The sequence below is a fragment of the Arvicanthis niloticus genome, chromosome 25 (genome assembly GCF_011762505.2).
Source record: "Arvicanthis niloticus isolate mArvNil1 chromosome 25, mArvNil1.pat.X, whole genome shotgun sequence".
NCBI lineage: Eukaryota > Metazoa > Chordata > Mammalia > Rodentia > Muridae > Arvicanthis > Arvicanthis niloticus.
Window position 1 is genome coordinate 17,100,330 of NC_133433.1, and position 26,740 is coordinate 17,127,069.

The 26,740-nt window shown below is 39.8% G+C and overlaps 1 protein-coding gene across 1 annotated transcript in view; it reads right to left on the reverse strand.

Annotated features, from left to right (window-relative positions):
- The window catches only part of Pip4p2 (phosphatidylinositol-4,5-bisphosphate 4-phosphatase 2), a 47,870-nt gene that overhangs the window by 15,783 nt on the left and 5,347 nt on the right, over positions 1–26,740 (reverse strand). Inside the window, exons 2-4 of the mRNA XM_076924132.1 lie at positions 9,827–9,975; positions 4,518–4,624; positions 3,332–3,455 (exon numbers count right to left, since the gene is read on the reverse strand). Coding sequence (XP_076780247.1) covers positions 3,332–3,455; positions 4,518–4,624; positions 9,827–9,975 — 380 coding nt within the window. The remainder of the gene's footprint in view (positions 1–3,331; positions 3,456–4,517; positions 4,625–9,826; positions 9,976–26,740) is intronic.

Here is a 26,740-nt window from a genome sequence, read left to right on the forward strand (position 1 = left end):
TGAGACTTGGATTACAATAGCCTACAACAGCTGAGCACACTCTGATAACATCTTGCTTTAGATACCCAGGACTTTCCTTGGGTGTGTGAGATTAAAGGTGTGTGACTGAAAGGTGTGACTTAGAGATCAGATTTAGAGACAAGACCTAAGGGCATGACTTAAAGGCATGACCTAAAGGCATGGCTTAGAAGTGAGACATATAAAAGGTGAGAGGCAGACAGGAGAGTTCAGAACAATTTGGAGTAACAGAGATTCAGACACTAGGAGTAGGAGTAGACATTAGACACTCGGAAGAGAACAACAGGAGTACAACTAGGAACTAGGAACTAGGAACTCAAGATTTGGAACTTGGACTAGGAAAAGAGATTGAAGAATAAACGGGATTGAATCACACTCTGTCTGGTCTCCATTCTTCGAGTCTGTCCTCACTCTCTCTCTTGCTGAACCCCAACCCGTGGACCGGAGCGGCAGCTTGGGCCGGGATACAGTGGCCGCCAAGAGTAGAGTGGAGAGGGCCGCAACAACCAAAATGCAGAAACAACTCATAAATTTGCTGACAGATCAAGACATGGTGTTATACACACGAAATGAAACAGTTCAGTCTCTTTTTTAAAAAGGCAATCATACCACATATGTGACAACATAAGTGAATATGGAGGGTATCATATTAAATGAAACAAGTCAGACATGGAAAGATTAACACTGTGTGATCATGTCTATATACAGAACTGAAAAAAGTGAAACCCATAGAGGCAGAAAGGACAGAATTGTTCCAGTGGCTCAGGTAGGGCAAAGAAGAATTAGAAGCAGTCTACTATGCAACTACATTAATGACACTGTCTAGTCCTCTTGAGATGATGAAGAAAGCAAATAGTGTCTAACTGCTGTTTTTACGATATTTACACTAAAAATAACGTAAATGATCGATTGTGATGATTTTAACGTACACATGTATATAAATGTAAGTTGTACCTCCAAGATACATGTATGATTTCTGGTTGTCAGCTACATCACAAGGCTGAAAATCAAATAGTATGGTGTTCCTTGTAAAGTCTCTCCAGACTACACAGCCAGAAGCACTCCTCATGCAATACATGCAAGAGAAGAGTGATTTACTGTGAAAAGGAATTGAGCTAACAAAGCCTGTGACTTTAGGAAAGTGAAGGGAGTATTCCAAAAACGAAGGAGTAAAAGTCTGCGGCCTAAGCAGGAGTAAGTCATCACCCCATCACTGCCTAGAATGCTGTATCCCAATTCCAACTTTTCCAGGAGATCAGAGAATCTTTCCCCAGGGAAACTGGTGCCTCAGCAGATTTGCAGGTATTCATGAATGACAGATTTTCAAAGAAAAGGAGAAAATAGAAAAGAAATCATCTAGCCTCTGTCTACATGTAGAGCCCAGTAAGGAAACTTAATAAACATTTGAGTCAAATTTTTACTATGAACAAAACACATATAGAAAAAATGAGGACAAAGCAGAGAAAAGCACTGAGAAGAGTATCACCTCCTAAAATGTATTTCTGAACAATGCCATGGGGAAGAGATTATAATAAAAAAAAACAAAACAAAACAAAAAAAACGGGATTTGAAGACTCTTGGGTACTGAAGCTTAAGTGGATTATCTGAAATAAACCCAGAAGCCCACAGAATGCTCTCTCTGGAACATGTCCTCATGAAATTTCAAATCAACAAGGAAAATGAAAGGGAAGGAAAAACAAGGAGAAATACAGAGGAATAGGACTGATAGGAAGGCCCTGGAATTAAAACAGTCAAAGTCTCTTTATCACTGGAAAAAGTCTACAACTTTCCAAAAGGAAGAACTGGAAACCTTGAATTCAATAGCTAAAATATTATGCAAATTTGATGTTAGATTAAAAACTACCTACAGAATAAAATTTATTTCCTGTCCCTTCACAGAAGGACAAAGTCAGCAGCTGTGAAGGTAGCACGTGATGCCAGTCTTTCAGGATGGTGGTGAAGGAGGGTCCAAGGTGACAGCTATGGAGCAGAAACCTAAATAAAAGATGTTAGACACACCTACTAGATACATCTATACATGTAAAACATGATGTAAAGAACTAATAACTGGCACACAGAAAACAGTAGGGCTCACATCTACACTTCCAACGAAATGCTGAAGGTCATATGATAAAACGGGGCTACATCACACAGCTCAGCTGTGAACAAGATTGCTCTAATCAGATAAGGCATTCGAATACTAAGGAACACAGTAAGCCCACTGGGAATAAGGAAAGGAAATGAGAGTGAGAATAGGCGGAAGGTGCTGAGAGTGCAAACGTTCATGTCAAAGCTCACAAAGTACTGACCAAGAGGAAAAAGAACGGCTTGAACACAGAAAACTGCTGTCAGTCAAGTAGCTGGAAGAGCTGAAGGCATCTGAGGGACACGAGCTGGTAATCAGGTAGATGAGGAGGTCTCAAGCCCAATTAAGATATTTAGGACTTGTGCATACAAACTGCTTTAATACAATAAACACTTCAACTGAAAAAGCCAATCACTTTGCTCTCTCATCCCATGATGGCATTCATGGACATCCTTGCCAGTATCTAACACTAAGGACCTAAAATAACTCTTTTCTCCTATGTCTTGAATAGAAAAAAAATTTCATCCTCCCTGTCCTGGAACTCACTCTGTAGACCAGGCTGGCCTCGAACTCAGAGATCTATCGGCCTGCCCCTCGTCCCTGCACCCAGTGCTAGGATTAAAGGCATGCACCACCATGCCCAGCTGAAGAAATCCTCTCTTATCCTTCCTGATGGGGTGACTCATTATGAAATTAATTCCTTAAAAAACATCTGTGAGTTGAAGTTAGTAATACTGAAACAATTTCTATAGAATTGCTTATATCAAAATACTTGTATTTTAGATTTTGTCCAATGGTTTTTCTAATCACGGGTATCAGAATTAATTTCCTTTAACTCCGAGTAAAAATTTTAAAGTCAGAACATTTTTCATAAATCTTATAAGAATTTTTCTTGAATTCTTATATTTCCTAGAAGCCATAAAGCCAGGTTAAACACCTGCACATTGCCACTAAGTACAGTGCGAGGCGTGGTAAGATTTATTTGCTCACAAAGATACCCACCCATACATAGCGCTAAAGCTGGATGCATCTTTGTCTGATTCACAAAGGATGTTATATACCCTGCCAAACTCTGGACTCAGCACCTTCATAAATAAGGCTCTATTTTAACTCTGCGATCAATGTACACTTGGATAAAACTATACAATTATAAACTGTCCTCGGATGTATGAGATGAAAACCTAGATGTACACATTAGCTTCCTATGACCCACACACAGCTACTTACCAGGAACGTGTTCCCGCAGTGCCCGCACACTACCCTTGTACCTTCTGGCTGGATTGGCAATGCAGGCTGAGCCGGTTGCTCTTCAGAAATGAGCATTACCGGGCCAAGGTTAATTATACGTCGACTGTGGAAGGAAAAAGTAAGCAAATTCATTAACCCACAAGCAGACTGAAGGCAAACCCAGAACACCTGGCCAGAAACAGACAACAGTAAACTAAACCAAGTATCAAACCCTGGACCCCAAATCACATAAACTACTAATAATCTTTTAAAAGTAAAGCAAGCATATATATGTGTGTAAATATATATAAATATGCTTATATAAATATATATTTATAATATATATATATATATATATGTTACATTTCAAATACAAGCTATATTATGACATGAGTTCCAGTCAATGTTCTTGGGAATCACTTAACTGCAATTTTTAAATTTTTATAACTTCAAATCAAAGAAGAGTTGTTTTTTCTTTCTTAGTCTATACAAACAACTTGAATTTGGTAGAAGACGAATGTACAAAGTGTTTTTTCAGCATTAATAAATGTGTCTGTCGTGAAAGTACCAAGCACTGAGCTGAAACCAAATTTCTCTGAAAAGCCTAGTATTGCTTGATAATTATTCACTCAGAGAAGGAAAGAAAGGAACGTGGGGTGCATGTTTCTTTTTTATTCTCCAGTTAGATGATGTATTTGATGGTCAAAAGACCAGAGAAGTTTCAGGAACAAGAAAACAGTGAAGGTGTTTATCTACTTGCAGGTGAGGGCACGCACAGTCTCATCTGGCATAGGCAAACAATCCCGGGCCTTATACATGTATTATACAGACATTCATGTCACATACAAGAGATACATGCTAAAAATTGTCTCCTGGGTTAAAATTAATTCTATCAAATGTAAACTAACTAGTTACTTTTAATAAGTCCAGTGAGTCACTGACTTATTATAGTCCATTAAATACCCACATATGAAGAAAATATCCATCGTCCATTCAAAAATATTACATTCTACAAATAATTCTGACTATCTAAGTCTATCATCTCTTTAACAACAATAACAAGAAAAATCTATAACTGAGGACAAGACTGTCTGGAACAAAGCCTAGTACATAAAGAGCCTTAAATACTTGTTGAATGCACGAATGAATGAATGAATGAATGAATGAATGAAACTTTGTCTCTTACCAGTTGGGTCTCGGACATCCTATTCGCCGAGATGTGTCCTTACAAATGAGGAGACAATTACAAGGGCATCTAACATATTTCTTCCCTGTTGGGGGGGTTTTGATTGGCTAGATAATGAAAGAAAATGCAAACACAGAAAAATCAACCAAAATACAAATTGTCACAAATCGGCTGTGTTTAAAGAGAAAACGATTACTTGAAATGCCCCACAGTGCTACCAAAACACACTCTAAGCAAGAATGCACTGGACATGGCTTCCCATGGCAAAGATGCTGGTGAGTGAGCACGCTGAAGTTTGAGGACTGTGGGGATTTGTAGTAAAGAACACATTTCAAAGTAAGTTTGTACTGGTCTTTTCATAGGGTAGGAACAGGTAGCACATGCTGGTTGTTTTCTCCTTAGAGTTCCCAAGATAAGATCATATACCTGTCCACTTAGGTAGGAACATAAATAGGACCCACACTCAACAAAAGCAAGAGCAGAGCCAAGAGGGCTCCTTCGTTTTCTTAAGCTACTCAATAGAAGTGGTTAATTAATTTTATGGCAATATCAAACTTCAAAACCTGCAGTTACTCCAAACACTAATATATATATATATACCAAATAGCTTAGAAGAAAACACTCCTTGCCATATTAGAAGGAGTTAAGCTTGCTAAACTGAATAGTCACACTGAAAAGAAAAGATGTTTTCTGTGGCATTCCTATCAAAGCACATGACTTGAAGCCAAGCATGAGAAAACAGGGGACATCTCAGCCTGAGAGACAGTCTACAAAGTATCTTGCCTGTACTGATCAAAACACAAAAGCAATAGAAAGACAGAGGAGACAAAAAAAATTCAGATAAAAGAATGTTAAAAGTAATCTAGTATCCCAATGCAATCTATGATTCTGGTTTAATTGCTGAAGTAGCTTTTCCTTCCTAAAGACACTAATAAGACAGTTTGAGAAATGTGAACTAGGTCATAAGATAAGAATGCAGGGGTTGGGGAGATGGATCGCTGGTTAAGAACACTAGCTACTCTGTTAGTAGAGTGGACTGGTGGTGGCTTTAATCCCCAGGCTCAAAACCATCTGCAAGTTCAGTTCTACAGGATCTGACTCCCTCTTCTGGTCTCCATGGGCACTGTATGCATATGGCACACAGACATCCATGCAAGCAAAACTCTCATACACTTAAAAAAGAAAAAATAGAAAGATACAAAAGAGAGGGAGAAAAAAGAAAGGTAAATAAAATGACAAAAGAAAAAAGAGTATGAAGTAGTATGATTCAACATTAATTTTTTGTATTTGATGAATTTATACTAGTAAAGTTTTTTTTTTTTTAGAAAGAAAAGCTTCTATAACATAAACGTTAACATTTGTGGAATAAGTATGATGGGCATTTGGGAATGTTTCCTATTTATCATTACATCTTGGTGATGTAAAGAAGTAAGTTTGCGTTTGGTAGAAAACACATGTAGCATGTTGAATTGGGGAGGTGGGGGCTAGCAAAGCAATGTGCACTACTAGATTCTCTGAAGAAGCTGGGTATCAGCAGCAAGATACAGCTCTCAGCCATGTGATCTGCGGGAGAATGACCCACACTGCACAGTGACTACTGTCACCCAGAATGCTTAGTAGGCTAGATGTATGACATAACACGCTTAGTGTACAAAATGCATCCCACATTCTTATGGGTATATTGTTACATAAGACTACAGAAGTCAAAAGTTTCCACAATATAATTATTTTTGTAATCCTTATCTTTAAAAATATCCAAATCTTTTAAGTAAATAACTGTCATAAAAATACATAAAGGTTAGTAAAAAAAATCTATAATTTATTAAGTATATTGCAGGTTATTAAACCTGAGTGTTTAAAATTCACAAGCAACAAGAATATATAGCTATAGAATGTAAAACGCCAAGAAAAACAGAGCTTGGCCTTATACATATTTGCTATTGATCTATGTTACTCAAAATTTGCCATGAAATAAACGTGTACTTGACCGTGAATAAGATTTCACACATTTTTTTTATTTTCTCACTTCTAGACATCAATTTTTCACTTATCATATAAGACAACTAAGTTAGATTTTGAGACTAGTTCTCAGTGTTGCCCTATGTCATATCCTGAGCACAGAAGAAGGGGAGGAAAAAATGAGCATATTTTATGTTTGCTTTTATTTTATTTGTTATGTTTTCAGACTTATTTATTTTTATTTTATGTATATGGGTCTTTTGCCTACAGGTATGTCTGTGCACCACATGCATGTAGCGCCACTAGCCAGAAGAGGACAATGGTTCCACTGGAACTGGAATTACAACAGCATTGTTAGCTGCCAAAGGGGTGCTGGGAACTGAACCCAGGTCCTCTGTAAGAGCAACATTTCTCCAGCCCAAGCATACATTCTAAAATTGGCAAAACTAAGTGTGGTGAAGCAAGCCTTTAATCCCAGCACTGGGAAAGAAGAGGCAGGTGGATCTCTGTGAGTTTTGGGCCATCCTGGTCTACAGAGTGAGCTCCAGGACAACCAGAACTACACAATGAGGTCCTGTCTCAACTAACAATAAAAGTTGCTATGCCAATAACTATGCTGGGTGCTTTATTCCTGTTTCTACAGTAATCTTACAAAATTAGTCTTATTTTCAAATGACAAAATCACAGTTTCCAATATGAAGCCTCAGAGATACAGTCACTTAACAGAAAACTGACACTCACGCTCCTGTCTGTCAGCCTCTGAATCTCTGGCTAACAATCAGCTCCAGGCCATTTAATCTGACAGACGTAGCAGGTTTCTATCAGAGTGGCTTCCTCAGAGAACCAAGACTCTGAGGCCAGATTTCAGACAGAATCACAGTAGTGGACTGAGACAGAGGGTGGAGGAAATCTCACAGCTGGACCTGAGCCTATTTCCCTCATTAGCTCGGACATTTTCAACCTAGGATTCTCTGAAGCCATGCCTCCCCACCCCAGTGCCTCATGGAGGTTTGCTTGAAAGCGTAAGATCAAATCACATGTGAGCCATTAACCAGTCACGTGGCATGGCATCCCTCAGAGCTTTCTGTTCACCTTTCCCCCATAGTAAGGTTAGAGCTAAGAAACAAAGCAATCTGATTACACGCTTGCTTCTTCACAATTGTTTGCATTTCTTTACTTGGTCACAGGTGATAATCATGAAAAGAATTGACATAGTTTCCTTTAGGCATCAAAGCAACAAATGGCCCTGGTCCAATCACTTACTGACGATGTCTGCTAAATCTTCAGAAACTAGGGTTTTATCATGAATGACGTACTCTGTCCTGTTTTGTTTTGTTTTGTTTTTAAATAAAAAAGAAAGACAAAGATTTAAAACTTTTGTTTGTCTGCTTGCTCCTATTCATTAACAAAAGCCAGGATCATGAGCCTGAGGGCAATGTGGGCTACATAGGATGAGGAGCCTGAAGGGACCGAGGAGATGGCTCCATGGGTAAAACAACTTGTTGTACAAGCATGAGAACCTGAATTCAAATTCCCAACACCTACATACAAGGAAAGGCATGTGACCCCTCATTGTAGGCTGCAGAGACAGTCAGGAGCAGAGAGAAACTCTAGACAGTCAGCCTAGCTCAAAGCTCAGTGTGCTTCAGTGAGAGATAATGGTCTTAAAGGAACGAGGCCAAGAGTGATGGAGAAAAACATCCCCCTCTGGCCTCCACATGCACATGTACACCCCTCTACACACACACACACACACACACACACACACACACACAGAGAGAGAGAGAGAGAGAGAGAGAGAGAGAGAGAGAGAGAGAGAGAGAGAGACTGTCTCAGTGAAAAAATACATAAATAGATACAGCAGAATGAGAGAAGATATTATTAAATCCAAGGAAAGACTCAAAGCTCTGGCTTTTAAAATGGCTACTTTTGCCTTACTCCTTTTATTTGCTTGCCAAGTTTACAGAGAGCAGAATGGAAGATGATGCTAATTAAATTCACTAGCCAGTGATCAACTTACATACTAAGCTAGCTTTGTTGTTATGACTGTTTATTGTGATAAGCTTCTATAAAAAGTAGGCTTATCCCTTACTAGAAAAAAATTTGCAAAAATATATTGCTTTATGAATTAGCATTTTATTTTACAACTTTCAAGCATATGAAGCTTAGTATCTATGCTTTGTGGTTCTTAGAGACAATGACTACCAGCAGACGGATTTATAATTTTCCAAACTGTGAGAAAACACAAACACTAAAACTCAATTCATATTTAATTGCAGATTTCAAAAAAGACTGAAAAAAATGTAAAGTCTAACCATACAGGCAGGAACAGAGATCAACTAAATAGTATATCCCTTACCAGGTACTAATTTAAAACTGGAAAAACTTATTAAGTTTTTCTTCACACAGAAAATTTATTCCATTAAGATTTAGGTTTAGTTATTTTTCTCAAAGATCAGTTTTTGTTTTTGTTTTTGTTTTTAAAGATTTATTTACTATGCATACATTGTTCTACCTGTATATAGTCCTGCAGGCCAAAAGAGGGTACCAGATCACATTGTAGATGGTTATGAGCCACCACGTGGTTGCGGGGAATTGATTTTTTTGTTTGTTTGTTTTTCAACCAGGGTTTCTCTGTGTAGTCCTGGCTGTCCTGGAACTCACTCTGTAGACCAGACTAGCCTCAAACACAAAAATCCGCCTGCCTCTGCCTCCCAAGTGCTGGGATTAAAGGCGCGCTCCACCACTGCCCAGCTAGTTGCGGGGAATTGAACTTAGGACCTCTGGGAAAACAACCAGTGCTCTTAACCTCTGAGCCATCTCTCCAGCTCCAAAGATCAGCTTTTAAAAGTGCCCTTCAATTACTTAAAAATTACACTGCACTGCATTCATATCTAACAAGTAGAATAAAATGCTGAGCTATTTGCAAACAAACAATATGGCACAGAAAGTAATAATAAGTTCATAAGTAAAGAAAAAGAATACTGATATTATATGGATATTAAATACTTTTCTACATAAAGGCAACACGTGCAGTAAAGCCCAGTAGATGTGCACTAAAATCAAAATGGACATATACTGAAGAGAAATATAAATGCCCACAATATATAAACAGCCAAAGGAACATTATACTTAAATTAACTAAGAAATTTTCTAATGGTGTTATCCTAAACATGTAGAGACATTATTATATATAATAAAATAAAGACAAGCAAGAGAAAAAAAATGAAAAGGATCATCATATTTATACACACCCTACATTGGCACTCAAATAACACCACTGAAGAACTTCCTTTAGAAATATGACATCAGTTAGTGACCTATGCTTTTTCATGGAAACTGTCACTTACCGTAGCTTCATTGCAAACTGTGCACTTAACCACATGCTGGTGAAGTTTACCATCCAGATTGATTAGAGATTGGCACACACGGCAGTTGATCACAGGAATGCCACTTGTTCCTGGACTGGCAATGGCTGTATACGGAGGTGGAAGTTCCGCTGAAAGGATGTTACACTGAATCAGAAACTGCGGCCAGTTTGAGCATAGAAGCATTACATGTACAGTAGAAACCACCAAAACACTTCTTCCATATTTAAGATTTAACACTAGCTGACCTGTCCTTGTTACAGGGAGTAAATATTCATGTAACTGTGTTGTCAAGCAGAATGATTCTTAACTTTGGTAAAATCCAAATTTAATAGCTTAGTTCTCCTGCAGTGGGATTTTTTTTTTTTTATTCAAAATATCCACCCCATTTCTTTGCATTCATCTGGATGCAAAGGAATGTAGTAGTAGTTTGTGTCTAACCTCGTATACTAGTACACCTGTAATTCTGGTACTTGGTAAGGTGAGACAGGAAGGTTGAAAAAAAACACAAGACAATAGACGAAGGACAAAAGGCTCGAGATCCCCATGCTTTAACAACTGGGCCGTGACCTACTTGGAGAGTAATCACAGTTATGACATTTAGAGCTTGATACCCAACACTCTACGTAAATGACCAACCCAGAGAGACAACACTATACACTTATTCCATAAGACACTAAGAAGCTCACCTGTCTATCCACATATGGATGTCTACAAACGGCTCACAAGATAAGACCAAGTAATGCCTTGCCAACTGTTACACAGTTATAAAAAGAATCCCCATCCTCTCCTAGATCCACGATCCCTTCGGCCATCTGCTCTCTAAGAACTTGTCATGCTTGATGTATATTTCAATCAATTTTCTCTCTGTTTGGATGGACCCTTGGTAAATTCTTGTTTACCTACTCCTGTCACCATCCCACCAGACCCTGCTTCACAGGGCAAGAGAAAGACTCTGTCACAGAATAGTAAATAAATAAATAAGCAAACACATAAAATCCCTCCCTACTAGAAAACAAAAATGGTCAACAAAACTGCAGTGATTATAATCACTTCCACATAACATATGTTGAGTGCATTTATGTTTTCTATATATACTGGTGCAGTACTATGATTGACTATGATCAGAAGAAAATAAGGATCTTGAGAAAGTCAAGGAGACTTTCTAACACACTTTTTAACCTTCATCTTGTGCTGAAGCCTGAGCAGAGAAGATGTTCTAAAGAAGACTTGAGTTTCTCCTTCAGCCATCACACTACAACTGTCTTCCCTCCCTCCATGTGAACATCAAAGGAATAGACAAAGAACTCTGCCAAACGAAAACACACTGGCACTCCAGACATAAACAGGGATCTTATAAGCCACAAAGATTTTGTCCCCCTTCAACATGAAGCATCTTTAAGATTCCATTCTCGTTGGCCACAGATTAAACAAAAAGCTGAATCATAACAGAAAAGTGAGAGTGTTTGGAGTCCAGTTCCCTTCCTCCAGGAACTGATTGGCCTACCTCATGGTTAAATTCACCCTTTGCTCATGACTTCTTACAAACTGCAAGATGGTCCTGGGTGAGACGAGAAAGGAATTACATATCCCTCCTTATCAATGGTCAAACTGCAAACACATCCCTTGTCCTTGACCAAATTTTGTTTCCCAATTTCTTTCAGATACTGGGGAAAAAACAGGGGTGCTTTATAATCCTAAATTTAGGGTTTATAATCCTAAATTCCCATGAAAATAAAACTTTTGAAAAATCTCATAAACTCAAAGATACACACAAATGCACATAATTATTTCCTGCTGTTGCTGAAATAGTTTTGATTTGTGAGACAGAGTCTAAATTTATTTGAGTGGGTAAAGAGTTATGGCTAGTTTCATCTGATATACTAGAAACATCAGAAGTAAATCTCGTAAGGCTGCATCCCTATACAAAGAACGACGGGCACTGAAAACTTTTGGGGTGTTTTGTTTTTGTTTTTGTTTGTTTTTGTTTTTGTTTTTGTTTTTTGAGACAGGGTTTCTCTGTGTAGCTCTGGCTGTCCTGGAACTCACTCTGTAGACCAGGCTGGCCTCAAACTCAGAAATCTGCCTGCCTCTGCCTCCCAAGTGCTGGGATTAAAGGCGTGCACCACCACTGCCCGGCTCACTGAAATCTTCTGAAAGCAGGACAAAGAGAGATGAGGCCCAAACTGGTTATTCTATTCCAAGTGGTCAGCTGGTATGTAATCGTGTACATACATACCAGCAACACTAAATGGGCTTAGCTGTGTGTGTGTGTGTGTGTGTGTGTGTGTGTGTGTGTGCATTTATACATACATGTAACAAATAAAAAGATACAATGAATTTGAGAGGAGGTTTGGTGGTGGGAAGGAGTACATGGAAGAGGTTGAAGGGACTCAAGGGAGGAAAGGAGGAATCATGTGCATGTCAATCACACACATATACACACACATACATACAAATGCACAAAACACCAAGATTTTTCAAATTGTGAGAAAAGGGAGGGAGGGAGGGAGGGTGGGAGGGAGGGCGGACTGGAGAGGTAGGTCAGCAGTGAAGAATGTTTGCTCCCTTTCAGAGGACACACAGTTCCCAGCACCCATATCAGGCAATTCATAACCACTTGCGACTCCATTTCCAACAGATCTGATGCCCTCTTCCTGCCTCCTTGGGTACCTGTATGCAAGTGGTCTTCACTCACACAGATAAAGCAAATAAAAATAACAAAATAGAGTGAGTTTTGTTAGTATTTTATTATTTTCTGTGTATGGGTGTTCTGTCTGCATGTATGCTTGTTCATCACGTACATGCCTGGTATCTGGAGAGTCCAGAAGAGGCATCATATCCCTTGGGATTGGAGTTGCAGACAGTGGTGAGCAGCCATGTGGATGCTGGGAATTGAACCTGGGTCCTTGAGAAGAACAGCCCATCCTCTTAACCACAAAGTCAACTTTCCAGCTCCAATAGCGTGTGTCTTTTTTTTTTTTTTTTGCTTTGTTTTTTTTTTTTAAAATAAAAAATAAAACATCAGAGCTGTAAAAATCACTTGAAATGCAAAAATACAAAATCCTATCAATTTAACCTCAAAGATTGACCCTATAATTTTTAATCTATCAAGCAAGAAAAGCCCTTAATGACAAAATATGTTCAGATCTGCTCTTTTGGAGGTGTGGTAGAATAACCAGTGATGAGGGACAGTCAGCTCCATGTAGCCTAAGGGATGTCTGGCTTGTTTAGTGAATTTACAAAGTGATCAGTGGTTTAGTGGGCTAACAACGCACTGAAGTGGACTGGGTATAATATTGCCTCTTAGTAAAATAAGACTAAATAAACATATAACTACCAGTCTCCTCACAGGAGAGCCAGCATCCTTATAAAATGGCTCTACATTGAAGAAAGAAAAAAATCTCTTCCTTGTGGAACAAATTGTAGTCCTAACCCATGCCCTTGGAGGTGAGAAGGTCAGGGGACGTCAGCTTGACCTAACATGTGAATAGAAGAGCAGATACTGTAGCCCCCTTGCTCCACTGACCAGCACTTCTAGGCCATTCAAAACAATCTTCTGTGCATCACTGTAGCCAAAAGGCAATCTAGAGACACTGTGTACTTCTGGCATCTCTCACTCGGAATTTACCCAAAGGAAGCCTTCATCGACAGCTCTCTCTCTCCTCCCATAAGAGACCTGCAATTGTGGAAGTTACGGCAGTTACTTCAGCAGCAATTAGAATTTCAATTTCTTCACTTCATCTCCTTTCACTTTTACAATAGTCAAAAAATCTCTAGAGCTGAACCTCAGGGAAATTTCTAAATAAAAAGGCTACTGTGATCTCAGAATTGCAGTTCACTGTTAAGTAAAAAAATTCATTTTTTAAGAGTCTTGGTAGATATTTAAGCAATGAACATCTTCTCTGTGGGGTTATATTAAATAAAAGATCCCTTTTTTTCTATGTATTTGCAGTCCTTAATTCTAAGCAGCATTGCCAAATCTTTAGGATTGTGCCACACGTCAGAAATGAAATCAATCTATGAAGTCTAATGTTTTCACTGAAAAGAAAGCCTTCAGATTGCGAGACTAACATGCTGCCTGCTCTTGTAGACAGTCATCTAGCAAGGCTGTCCTGAGAGGCTCCACCCAGCAGCTGACTCAGACAGAAACAGACAGCACAGCTGAACAGTGGATGGAACATGGAGATTCTTATGAAAGAATAGGAGGAAGGATTGCAGGTCCCAAAGGGGCTAGGAACTCCATGGGAAGACGAACAGAGTCAACTAACCTGGACCCTTGGGGCTCTCAGATCCTGAATCACCAACCAAAGAACATACACAGGCTGGACCTACACAGGCTGGACCTACACAGGCTGGACCTAGGCCCCCCACAAATGTGTAGCAGATGTCCAGCTTAGTCTTCATGTGTTTCCTGAACACCTGGAGTCGGGGCTATCCCAAAAGCTGGATATTGCCTGTCTGTGGGATATCTTCTTTTAGCTGGGCTGCCTTGTCCGGCCTCAGCAGAAGAGGATACACCTAGCCCGGCAGAGACTGTGCCATGCTGGGAGGACACTTGGGGTATTGGGAGGAGGTTCTAGCCCAGCAGAGACTGTGCCATGCTGGGAGGACACTTGGGGTATTGGGAGGAGGTTCACCTCTTAGAGGAGAAGGGGGAGAGGGGAAAGGGATTGTGGGAGGGTTTGGCCTGGAGTGGGGGCAGTGATCAGGATGTAAAGTGAATACATAAAATGAAAAAAAAAATAATAACAGTAATAAAAAAGAAAGCCAACGCCTAGAGATGCTGACTGCTGAAGGGCTCTGTGATTCTGCTCCTCCTAGAACAGAAGTTGCTGCTCAAAAGACTTTGTATGGGGGAAAGATGTGAATGAAGGCAAGGGAGGTGAAGGAAACCGTCAAGAACCTAATAGCGGAGCCTTCGGGGAAAATCAGATCAGGGGTACACTGAACAAAGAAGCTGAAAGAGTCAGGGGAGGCTGAACAGTATGAAGAAATCATTTCATGGTAATAAAAACTTCATAGAAAAACAGAGACTTCTAAAAGAAGAGAGAGAGAAGGCACAGGGATCAAAGGACACAGAGCTGCTCCCACAACTGTTGGAAGGAACCGGTACCACCCTGCAAACCCACAAGTGATCAGATTACAGTTTCCCATCACAAGCATCCTCATCATCCATCTATTCTGCTCCAAACGGTCTCCGTTTTTGCTAATTCATCCTGGTGTATTAATCTGTACTCTTTGCTTTGAGACACATCTCTCGGTATTTTAAAGGTTGACATTGTTTCGCTGGGCTGCTCGGACCCTTACCACCTCACACACTCCCCTCCAATGGCTCTTCAACGGCAGTGCCCGACCACTGAATTCACTTTCTTCACCCGTGCACTCACTGTATTCAATCCTTGACAAAGATGCATGCATAACAGAAAAATGACATCACATTACAATCTGAGATGGATCCTATTACAGAAGGAGGTTCCTGAGAAGAAGGCCGGCATTATTCTCCTCCCTCCCCCCGTTTCCACTTCAGGATCACTTTCTTCATGGTCTTTGGGAGAATGTGGGTTAAAGACAAAGTCGGCTGAGCTGTTCTAGGACCTCTGCTTTCAGTGGCAACTTCTCTCCAATATAGCTCAATACAGAGAAGAGGAAACAGCATTCTTTATCCGTCCCCTTCTCAGAACCAAAGAAATGCTTCTCCCAGAACCACACCACTGTTGGAAGGATGTATCTGGCACACATCAGATTAAGACGGAGTGTGTTGGTGACCAGGTCACTGACTGTCACCCTGAAATCTAAATCCACTGTTCTTTGTGCAGTATTGTGACTGTGGAGCTGAGACAGTGTAGACACCCTCTGACTCTGCAAGCTGGCTACGGGTGCTGTGTTAGGTGCTGGAGAAAACCTACCAAGCCAGAAGAGAGAGGGATTTGACTCTTCTGTTACCTGTTTGCTTCCTATGAGCTTTCAAACTACCTGATAGTTTTCTAAATGTGACCCCCAGAATATCCTGCCCACCATGGCTAAAGCACTTTCCCATGGCAACACTGAATCCCATTTTCAATCTTCAGCTACCAACTTCATTGTGTAGGCCAAGTACCAGCTAGCTCCCTTAGGCACACACTCTCAGTGCCAGCTGCTTGGTGGTCTTCAATAGCCATAGTTCAGCAGTGCAGAGACCCCCCTCCCCCACACTGCCAAGCGTTAACAGCTTCAATCCTTTGCTCCCTGGGCCTACCCTGTTTGCTACATTTTGTTACCTCCTGGACACTTGAGACAACATGCTTACCTTTCAGCTATCTAGTTAGCAATTTTATACCTAGCTAACAATTCTTTCTATTAATTTCTAGTGAGTTGTTGCTATATTCCGATAAGGTGTTGACTAATATAGAAACTGATATTTCCCTCGGGAAAAACAGGGATGAATCAGAGGAGTGGTTAGATGAGCCTGGATTTATTTGAGCAGCATGCTGAGCTACTTACCAATGAGATAGTGGAGCGTACTGACACGTGACATGACTGTAGTCATCCTGAGGAACCGGACTAATCCTGGGGTTAAGCTTGGTGCCTCTCTATGACTGCTTTGTGTAATCACTACAGGAGTAATAATTACTATGAAGCCTGTGATAGGAAAGAATGACCATGAATGTACAGGTCCTGGAAGAAAATAAGGAGGATAAGATCTCTGAACTCTCAGCTCATCAGAGAAGCAGAGAACTGTGACAGCTTTAAAATTATCTTGTATTTTTCATTAAGAAATGGATGATAAGGTATACAAAGAGACTCTCTCTTCCTGAACTCTGGTTCTCTCCAGAGAGCTGGCTAGACTGTTTGTCCCTAGTGCTGGTGCCTAAACTCTCATCAAAGCCTATGCCATGCCCCCTTTTCTATCTGTGTATGGTAATAACATATCTCCTAATAAATTCCCTAGTCCTCAGAATAAAAGAAGAAGCAAGGAAGCATGCAAACAACCATGAAGGTTTGAAGATCTTATTAGAAATCAAATACAGATTTTGCTGTGGTGATTGAAAATTATGTCAGGTAAGTCCACAGCCTTACTAAGTCTGCCATTGATAGCCAGAGTACTGATTACAAAGGAGTGGAATTGCGGACCTTAGAATATACCCCAAATAGAGTTGAGACTACATCCCTGACTCAAAGACTCCCTCACAAGTAGAAAATAGCTTTTTCTCTTTATTCTCAAAGATCAGCCTTCCCTTTATAAATACCTCTTTTGAGGGAGTGGCCTACAGGGAGATGGCTGGCCATTTTCCTTAAGATCAACAACCATTAAAACCTCTTATTGCCTTAAGATCCAGGATGAGGGCAAAATCTCAGTATGCTTTAAAAGAATGAAATTGGGTCTGGTAAGATGCTTCTGTGATTACGAGCCCTAGCTGCTCTTGCAGAGGACCAGGTTTAGGTCCCAGTACCCACACAGTGACTCCCAACCATTTGTGACTCCAGTTCTGGGGATCCAACACCTCTTCTTCTGGTCTCCAGGGGCAACACACACACACACACACACACACACACACACACAGAGTACTCATATATGGATGCAAGCAAAACATTTATGTACCTAACATAAAATTAAAAGAATCTTAAAACTAATTTAAAAAACAAATGCAAACTCTGAAACAGTTGAATTATGCATTAAGAGAACTATGAGATTTCTGCTAATATACACCATCTCAAACCTGAAAATATTTGGGAGTAAATCTTCAGGATACAAGCAAAAGAAGATAAAACATAATGCTGAATTGAGCCAGATTTTCTGGATTCACTTCGTGGCTAAAAGCTAAAATTGTCTGAGATGCATACGAACTCATAGAGACTATAGTAGTGTGCACAGGGCCAACACAGGTTCAATCCAGATAGGGTCCGAGCACTGAGATGGGGAATCAGACACAGGCTCCCATGCCTAACCAAGAAGTTCTCTCCAACTGACAACCACACGCAAAGAAAACATTAGTTGATTCCAGTGGAGTCTCACTGGGTAACCACACTCACAGGTAGGACCATACTTACCAACACAAAATGAATTCAGTGGTATTCTTGTAGACTTTTGCTCTCATATGGTTTTGTCTGGGTATTTCTTTGTCTTATTGGCCTTTGTTTGTACCTGTTGGTTTCCAAGTTTGTATTTGTATGGTGTGTGTGTGCGTGTGCGTGTGCGTGTGTGTGTGTGTTTTCTTGTGCTTGTTCTTTGTTTTGTTTTTGTTTTTTTTTATTCTGGTTTGATTGGTTTTTGTTGTTTGTCGGTTTGCTTGTTTCTAAAGAAAAAAGGAAGAGTGTGAGTTGGGTAATTGGAGTTGACTATTAACTGGAGCAGCCATTACAGAAATCAGTAGGGTTCTCAAAAGCTAAAACTAAAGCTGCTTTATGACCCGCTATTCAATTCCTGGGTGTGGACCTATATGTACTGTAGAGGTACTTGGATATCCATGTTTACTGCTAAACTGTTCACAGAATCCAGAATATAATGTGGAATCAGCCTAGATATCCAGGAATAGAAGAACACAGAATGAGAATATACATGCACAAAATGAAATTTTATCCAGCCATAAGGAAAATTAAATTATGACATTTGCAGAAATAATGGGCTGTATTAGAGATCATTATGTTGAGTGAAACAAACCAGATTCAGAAAGACAAATGTCATGTTCTCTCATTTACAGGATCTAAATTTAAATATATTTATATCCACATACTTATGTATGCACATATCCATATACAGATGGAAATGAAAGAGATAGATGAGGTCTAAATGGAGGAGGCAGGAGATCAAGGGAAGCTAATAGCCCACATGTGGCATCAAAGCATGTGGGAAGATAGGATCACTGAAGACAGTGGGAAGCAATAAGAGCAAAGCATGATGGGTATACATATATAACAACGCCATCAGGACGACTATCACCTTGTATGGTAACAGAAAGATAATTTTTTTTTTTTAATAAAAGAAAACTCTGATGAAGGCAGAGTGTGCACTGGGGTTACAAGTGGAGGGGAAAGGCTGTGGGCACCGTCCGTACTGCTCAACCTAGAACTGATTCCTTTAAGAATTGCAACACTTCCATATGAGTTTATCATTCACGCCTTCCTCCAATCAAGAAACAGCTCTAGAAAAACAGCCATACAGTATGTACGGCTGCAATATTAGCTTGAGAGAAACATCAGTTTACATCCCAATGCTGTTAGGCCTCCGTCAGGGAGCTTAGGTGAGGCCAGGATAGACCACGAGGCAACATCAGGCATTCCTACCTCTCAGTCAACAGTGAATGAAACATTTCTCTATTCCCTATCACCAATTATCTTGCACTATCCCATGCATACAGACTGCGTCAAAGAACAGCCACATCACTGGAGATCCTGGGAAGAAATGCTTACTGACCTGCCGACAAGCAACTCCTAGATGGCTGCTACCCTAATTTCCCCTTTCCTTGTGAGGCAACCACGGCCTGACCTGAATAATGCAGTCCACCTGTGACACTGCTCGTGCTCCCAGGGAGTGATGGCTTATGGCGCATTTTTTTTCATTCTGCTTTTTTCAATGACTGCATTTACTGCTATTTCAAGATCTACAATTTTTTTTCTGGCATTGCTTTATGTGAAATCACACTGATTATTTATATGGCTCCACTCTGAGTTTGACATTTATAATACTGCTTTCAAAAATACATGTCTCAAAAAACCTACAAAGATGCTCCTTTGTTATATACAAAAAAAAAATTGCTTCCATGGCAAAGAAAGGAAGGAAGGAAAGAAGGAAGGAAGGAAGGAAGGAAGGAAGGAAGAAGGAAGAAAGAAAACCTCTTTTAGCCTAAACAGCTGTAAAGGATTATTCTTCTGTTACTTTTTTTTTTTTAAGTTTTATTAATTTCATGTATGTGAGTACACTGTCTCTGTCTTCAGACACACCAAAAGAGGGCATCAGATCCCATTACAAATGGTTATGAGTCACCAGGTGGTTGCTGGGAATTGAACTCGGGACCTCTGGTAGAGCAGTCAGTTCTCTTAACCACTGAGCCATCTCTCCAGCACCTTCTGTTACTCTTTTTACTCATCACATTTCACTGATAATCACAAACTGCATTTTCTAAGAGAAAGTAAGACAGTCCTTTGCATATATATATATACACATATATGTGTATATATATAGTATTCATGAATCACTAGTAATAAAGTCTACTTATCCCAGGCCTGTTGAAAGACATGTTAGACAGAAAGAGATGATATGGGGAGGGGGAGGGGAGAGACAAACTACATGCATGAGAAAAGCAAACAGCCAAACTGGTTTTGTAATGCTTTGTTTGCTTAAAGATGTCAAACAGTACAGCATTCTGTTAAGATCTCATGCTACTTGATAGTATAAATATGTAAACTAGTATATTATACTCTACATCTTTTTAATTACAAATTACCTTTAATGAATTTTAAGTGGATCAATGATTAACCAATTTTAGATTAAAAATCAATAATTAGAGTTTTAGAATTAGAATAATTTTAGAATTTGGAGTAGTCACTGTACATCTGAGCAAAATCAGATACATACATGAGAGCTGACAAGGCCCTTAGGATCAATATTTATTTTACAGGCATACAGTAAGTGCCAAAAACTATTAGTTTAAAAAAAAATCCCATTTTTAGCCAATGGATTAATTAGGTTTCATTTCCAAATGTAAAGATTCCTAAAGAAATGGAGCAATTGAAGTGGCAGTTCTTCACTACAGGCAGAGGAGTGACACCCCTGGAGTGCCTTCCGTGCCCTGTGGACATTTCTGGCAAAGACGTGACCATGGATCACACTGCCTTTTGTTCTCCTGCTCCTCCAACTTCCTGTAAGACCTCCACTGCCCAGTGATCACCATGAGGCCTCACTCCATCACCCACTCATTCACACGGTGGCTACATGGAGGGTGAGGATCCTGAATTAGGGATGGATCCTGCTGAGTGTCTGTGTGTGAGAGATCTAGGAGATCACATGGAAGAGAAAGGCTAGAGACAGGGATCCAATCTCCAGCTGTGCCTCTAAGATCACGCACACACAAATGCTACAATACAAACTAGACACACGCTGTTCAGGGAACATGTACTTCCTGGCAAAGCCTGCACAAAACAGGAGAGCTTTGCTGTGCAGCTGCAGTTTTAGTCATAATAGTTCCAGAGTTGTCTGTCTGTAGGATGGAAAATGTAAATCTCAACCTGGAAAAGACTAGATTTGACCAGTAACCAACAGTGGTGTGAGACAGCAAGGAAAACATGTCGGAGACACGGTGATGTTTCCTATTTGGAACAGAATTCTTCTAAGACCTTGAAAATGTTGACAATGAAGGTCAGCCATGAGATCTGTCCATCACATCAAATAACATTCTCATGTAGGATTTTTACCACTTACTTTCTAATACATAATACATTCTATCCAAGCAGTATTTTCTACATGTTCATAGAAAGACTTTCTGAGCTACCGATCTGTAAGTTATAAAATACTACCTCTCAAGGCATTTACACTATCCTATCATAATCATGAACTACAACATGTTTATAAGTTTATGAAGCTTTAAACCCTTTCATGTTGCGAGTCATTACTATCATATGCTTATAAGTAACAGTGGGCTTTTTTTCTCACTTTGAAATCTTCACTTCATGCTTATATTGCCGTAATTTTTATTTTGGAAAAAAAAAAAAAACTTGTACTTTATTTATCATATCAATGTATTCATTGTGTCGGTATGAGAGTCTTCTCACTGCAGATCACAGAAGTCATACCTTTTAAACATCCTGCCAGTGTTTCTAAAGACTATTACATATAATATGCACATATACACATATGCCCTATGTTTTCACACACAAGAGAGTGTGCCTTACACTAGTTCTCATCACATGGTTTTTTTGTTTTTTGGTTTTTGGTTTTGTTTTTTGTTTTTTGTTTTGCCTTGCAGCATCTTCTGGCACTCTTCTCTACTAGTATTTTAACGGTACATACAGCTCCCTCATTTGCCTTTCCAGCTGCCAGCCAGGGACGGTGACACACATCTTTTATCCTAGCACTGGAAAGGTTGAGGTAGGCAGATCTCTGAGCCATCAAAGGCCAGCCTGGTCTACAAAGCAAGTTCCAGGAGAGCCAGGGCTACAACAGAGACACCCTGTTTTGAAAAAGAAAAACTTCTTACTTTTTCCAACTGTATAGCATTCCATTCCAGCCAGCCACACGTTATGGCTCATTGTGCTGGTTTTATAACAGGGCGCGAGTTCTCTGTCACTCTTACCATGAAGAAATGAAGTCTATATCCCTCCACTTTTAAACCAGGTGCTTTATAATTGCTTCAACCAATAAGTTTGCAGATCTGGTAATCATGTGGCTTTCAGACTCAATCATACATATTATCTGGCACTCACTTGGGTCATCCTGTATTGAGGCATGACTTATTCTCATCAGAGACTGGTAGCAAATCCAATTTATGCTGAACCTGGCAAAGTGCCCCATACAGATAACCAAGACAGTCCTGTAAGGTTGGAAACTATTTATCTCTCAAATTTTTACATTACATTGTATTCGTGTATAGAATCCAAACAGCTCAATAGAAATCAATGTGCATTGGGATAACATCTATGAAAATCTCCTATTTAAACCACCCTCATATCTACATATTCCTTCTCTTCTGGATGATGAAGCTTAGAACTTTTCTTAATTTCTGAAACCACAAAATATCACTTTGTACTGTGTCATCCTCAATCTCGCCTTCTATTGAAATCATATCCAAATCTAGGACAATTAGAGCCTTTCTCATAAACTGTTTTGAAACTCACATGTACCAACAAAGTCTAAATAACTCAGCAAAATATGGGCAGAAAAAAATAATATGCCTCCAAATACCCATGCTTGGAAAAATACTCTTTGACCAGTCACATAGCACATGCGGACATGGTCTACAGATAGATGAAGCATTCCATGCTAGTCAGACTTCTAATTCGGAAAAGAAGAAATGGGCAATAGTACTAAAACAGTCACATATTGTCTTTCCAATAAAGATGCTATAAAATTTAGAATTTAATCCCAGGTGGGACATTGGAAGTAAAGGTAAGAGACAGGTAATACAGGTTGAGCACCTATTTTAAGGTAAATAGTTTGAGCATCTCTAATTTAAAAAAACAAACAAACAAACAAAAAAACAAAAAAAAAAAAAACTAACTTCCAAACCATTTTGAAATCCAAATCTTTTTGAACACTAGAATGACAGAGTATTTCAGATTTCACCTTCTCAGATTGGGAATGTTCAGCCTGTGGAGCCTATACAAATTTCTAATTAACTAATTAATTAAACTGCTTCCCATCCCAAGCACTTTGGAGAAGGATATTCTGTGGAGATATATTCCAGGTGTTTCAAATTCCTTACAAAAAACAACTGGGCGACAATACATAAAGCATAAAAGCCAAAGGTAACACTGCTTGTCTCTGCTCTGAGAACTGAGGCTATGAACTGGAACAGGTAGCGCCAGGCAGCAATCAGAATGACTCTGAGGCTATAAAGGAACTGAGCTCCATGATGCTTGGAAGTCTCACCTGACGTCATGGAAAAAGAGCAAAACCTTGCACATATCTTGTTTATTCCCATAGAGCCAAAGCTGGGAGAACAGTTATTTTAGAACAACAATGGATCAAAGAAAACTACCTAGAAACATATAAAAGCAACATAAATCCACTAGAACTCTTCCTCCCCATACCCACCAAAAAATAGAAGCACTGCCCAAAACAAACTCAACCAGAAACACATTACTTATTCCTTATAGAAGATATAAAAATGATGTTATTCCCACTATACTTAATACCTCTCAGTGATTACGAAAATACAATGCACAAGACCTGAGCTCAAAGTCCTCTCCAGAATTGCCTACTTTCCCCATAATAGGATTACAGTTTTCATTTGGAGAAGTTCCCCGGTTATTTCCCAGGGCTGACTCGCCTAAAAGACAGTTGTGCACTTCTACCGTGCCCATGCTAGCTCTCCTCTGCCACATCGCTGTCCATCTGCCAAGTGTCATCAGCAAATGCCAGTGCTCTATGCTTGATCCCTGCTGAGACAGGTGTGGAGGCTGAGGCAGGGAAATCACAAGTTCCAAGCTAGCCCCAGCTACTATCGAGACCCTAATTCCAAACACTAGCATAGGTGGGTGGATGGAGGATGGATGGATGGATGGATGGATGGATGGATGGATGGATTGAAGATGGCTACTGAATTCAACCACATCTTGGTATTTCACTACCACCACTGTTCAGAACATCATTGTACAACTCAGCCCCTTAATTAGTGCTATATCTTACTGGTTTCTTCTCATCTTCTCTATGTATTCGTTTTTCCATATACAAGTCAGGGCAATTTTTAAAAGTAAAGGTTGTAGGTCTCTCCTTTACTCTAACCTTCTGTGGCTCCTCATTACCATCATAATGCAATCCCTCTCTGCTTGGTGTCCTGCCAGGCCTTTGGGCTCTCTCAGTCCACACCTATGACCCCTTCTAACTATTCTTCCCTAAATCCCCGTCCCTCGTTGCCTAGAAAGCTCTTCTTTCCCCCCTAAAATTCTGATGGCTTATTCTGACTCATTTTTCAGGACTCTTGTGATTGTCACCTCTGAAATGTCTTTCCTGATAGCCCATCTGAAACATCGTTGTTTCCTTGCTTATTATTCTGAAATTACAGTGCTTAGAGTACACACCTCAAATGAATGGGAGTCCTTCATTACATGAATAGCATAATAGGCACTCAAATATTTGAAAGGGAAGCTGAAAGAACGGGGTGGGGTGAGGCTTGATTTAACATTTTAAAGGTGCTGGGGGGGGAAAAAAAAACCTGGAGTGAAATGTGAGAATTATAAAACAGAATAAAAGAACCATGAAGGTCAGTGCTTAGGGAATTGGGGGGTAGGGGGGAGGAAGGAGGATTCTGACAGGAAGTGCTTGGCATGCTACTGGAGTGCCAGAAGCAAGTATATATATACTTCATCGGAACAAGTGGGTCTGGATGTTTTCATTCATCTATTATCATTAATTATAAACCCTTAAATATAGGTTATAAGATTATTTCTAGTGGGCTGGAGAGATGGTTCAGTGGTTAGGAGCACTGACTGCTCTTCCGGAGGTCCTGAGTTCAATTCCCAGCAACCAAATGGTGGCTCACAACCATCTGTAATGAGATATGATGCCCAGTGGTGGTACATGCCTTTAATCTCAGCACTTGGAAGGCAGAGACACACAAATCTCTGAGTTCGAGGCCAACCTGGTCTACATAGTGAGTTTCCAGAACAGCCTGGGATATACAGAGACATCTTATCTAGAAAAAACAAAATAAATAAATAAAAAATAAATGTAAAAATAAAAAAGAGGTAGATGTTGGAACACAGTCCAAAATGGAGTCCTGCAAGGGGAATTTTGCATGCTTCTGAGAAAATTCTAAGAAACAAGAGTCTTGTGAACTCAGTTTCTTAAAAAACATAGAATTGTTCTTGGAATGTGCTTTGAATTTGAATGTTCTTGGAACTGTGCTCCTTCTTCCAAGGTATAGTGGAGAGGAGTGTGTTTACTTCAACTGTTGTTATTCATATGCCACATATGGCTTGTCCTTGTGAGTGAACACAGTATTCAAGCAATTCTTCTTAACCTTCAGAGGATAAATTGCCTGATCGTCTGAATGGAGTTGACCACTACATGAGACTTCACTATGTCTCATTTTTAGGCCTTGCATGCTGCCAACTAGAGCAGTAAACACTCAAGCAATTAGATTTTTTTTTTTCCACCAAAACACTTCTTCATCATACAGTCGTGCATCATGGGTAGATGGCATATGCCCTAGCACACTCCTAGGAGCCTGAGGAGCTCTGAATCAATATTCACATAGTTAGCTCTGGCCAACACACAAATAGCACACTTCGGTTTTCAAGTCAGGCCTCTTAGTTCTAGGCTTATAGATCCTGCAGATCATTCATTTCATTTCTATTTAGATATTTGGAAGCCCATGAAATGCCTCATATCTAAAGCTAAGTTTCGGATCTGTCTTCTCCGAAACTTGCTCCTCTTCTGGTGTTCTCTGCTTTAGTACAGTCAGATAAATCATAAAGTTGCATAAGCAGAATTCTTGGAGATCTTTGCCATCATCCTCTCACTCCCATCAACTTCAGTTCAATCTACCCTTTGATTTGCCAGTGCTGGGAACTAAGCCCATGGCTTCTGCCTTCTAATCAAATCCTCTGCCACTGGGTTTGATCTCCATCCTGTTTTCCATTGTTGCTATGTTTTAAATTATTTTGAGACAGGATCTTGGTAAATTGACTTAGCCCCCAAACTACAGTTCTCCTGAGCAGCTGGAATTATAAGTATATGCTACAATGCTTAGCTTAGTCTCCCTCCTAAACCTCATTCCTTGGCTTTTATCCCTAAATATAACCTGGGTCCAAACAACCAGTGTAATTAATCAAATTTGCCTGAATTATTACTGCAGTTCAGTAAGACAGTTATCCCTCTGTACTCTGGTCAACCATCTAATTCTACAGAGTGACTGAAAATAGTGATCTGACATACTTGTTTTTTTGTTTAAAGAAAATATCTTTCATATGGCCTGTAATGCTCTAGAATCAACTCATATTCGTTGTAGGGATTTTTGGTCTATAATAATGTAAACAACAATTCTATGAGTTATTCAGCATCAGTCTGGGATGTTGTTATTTACAGTCTCTTATGTAGACATAGTAATAGTTTGGCTTTAGTTAGTGTGATTTAAAGAATCGTCTGTATGGTGTGTCTGTGTGGAGATGTCTGAGGGTTGGTCAGACATCTTTCTTTTTCTGTAGCCTTTCTGAATGGTTGGTTCCAGCTTTCTCTAAGCTGAGCGTCTCCAGCCCTCC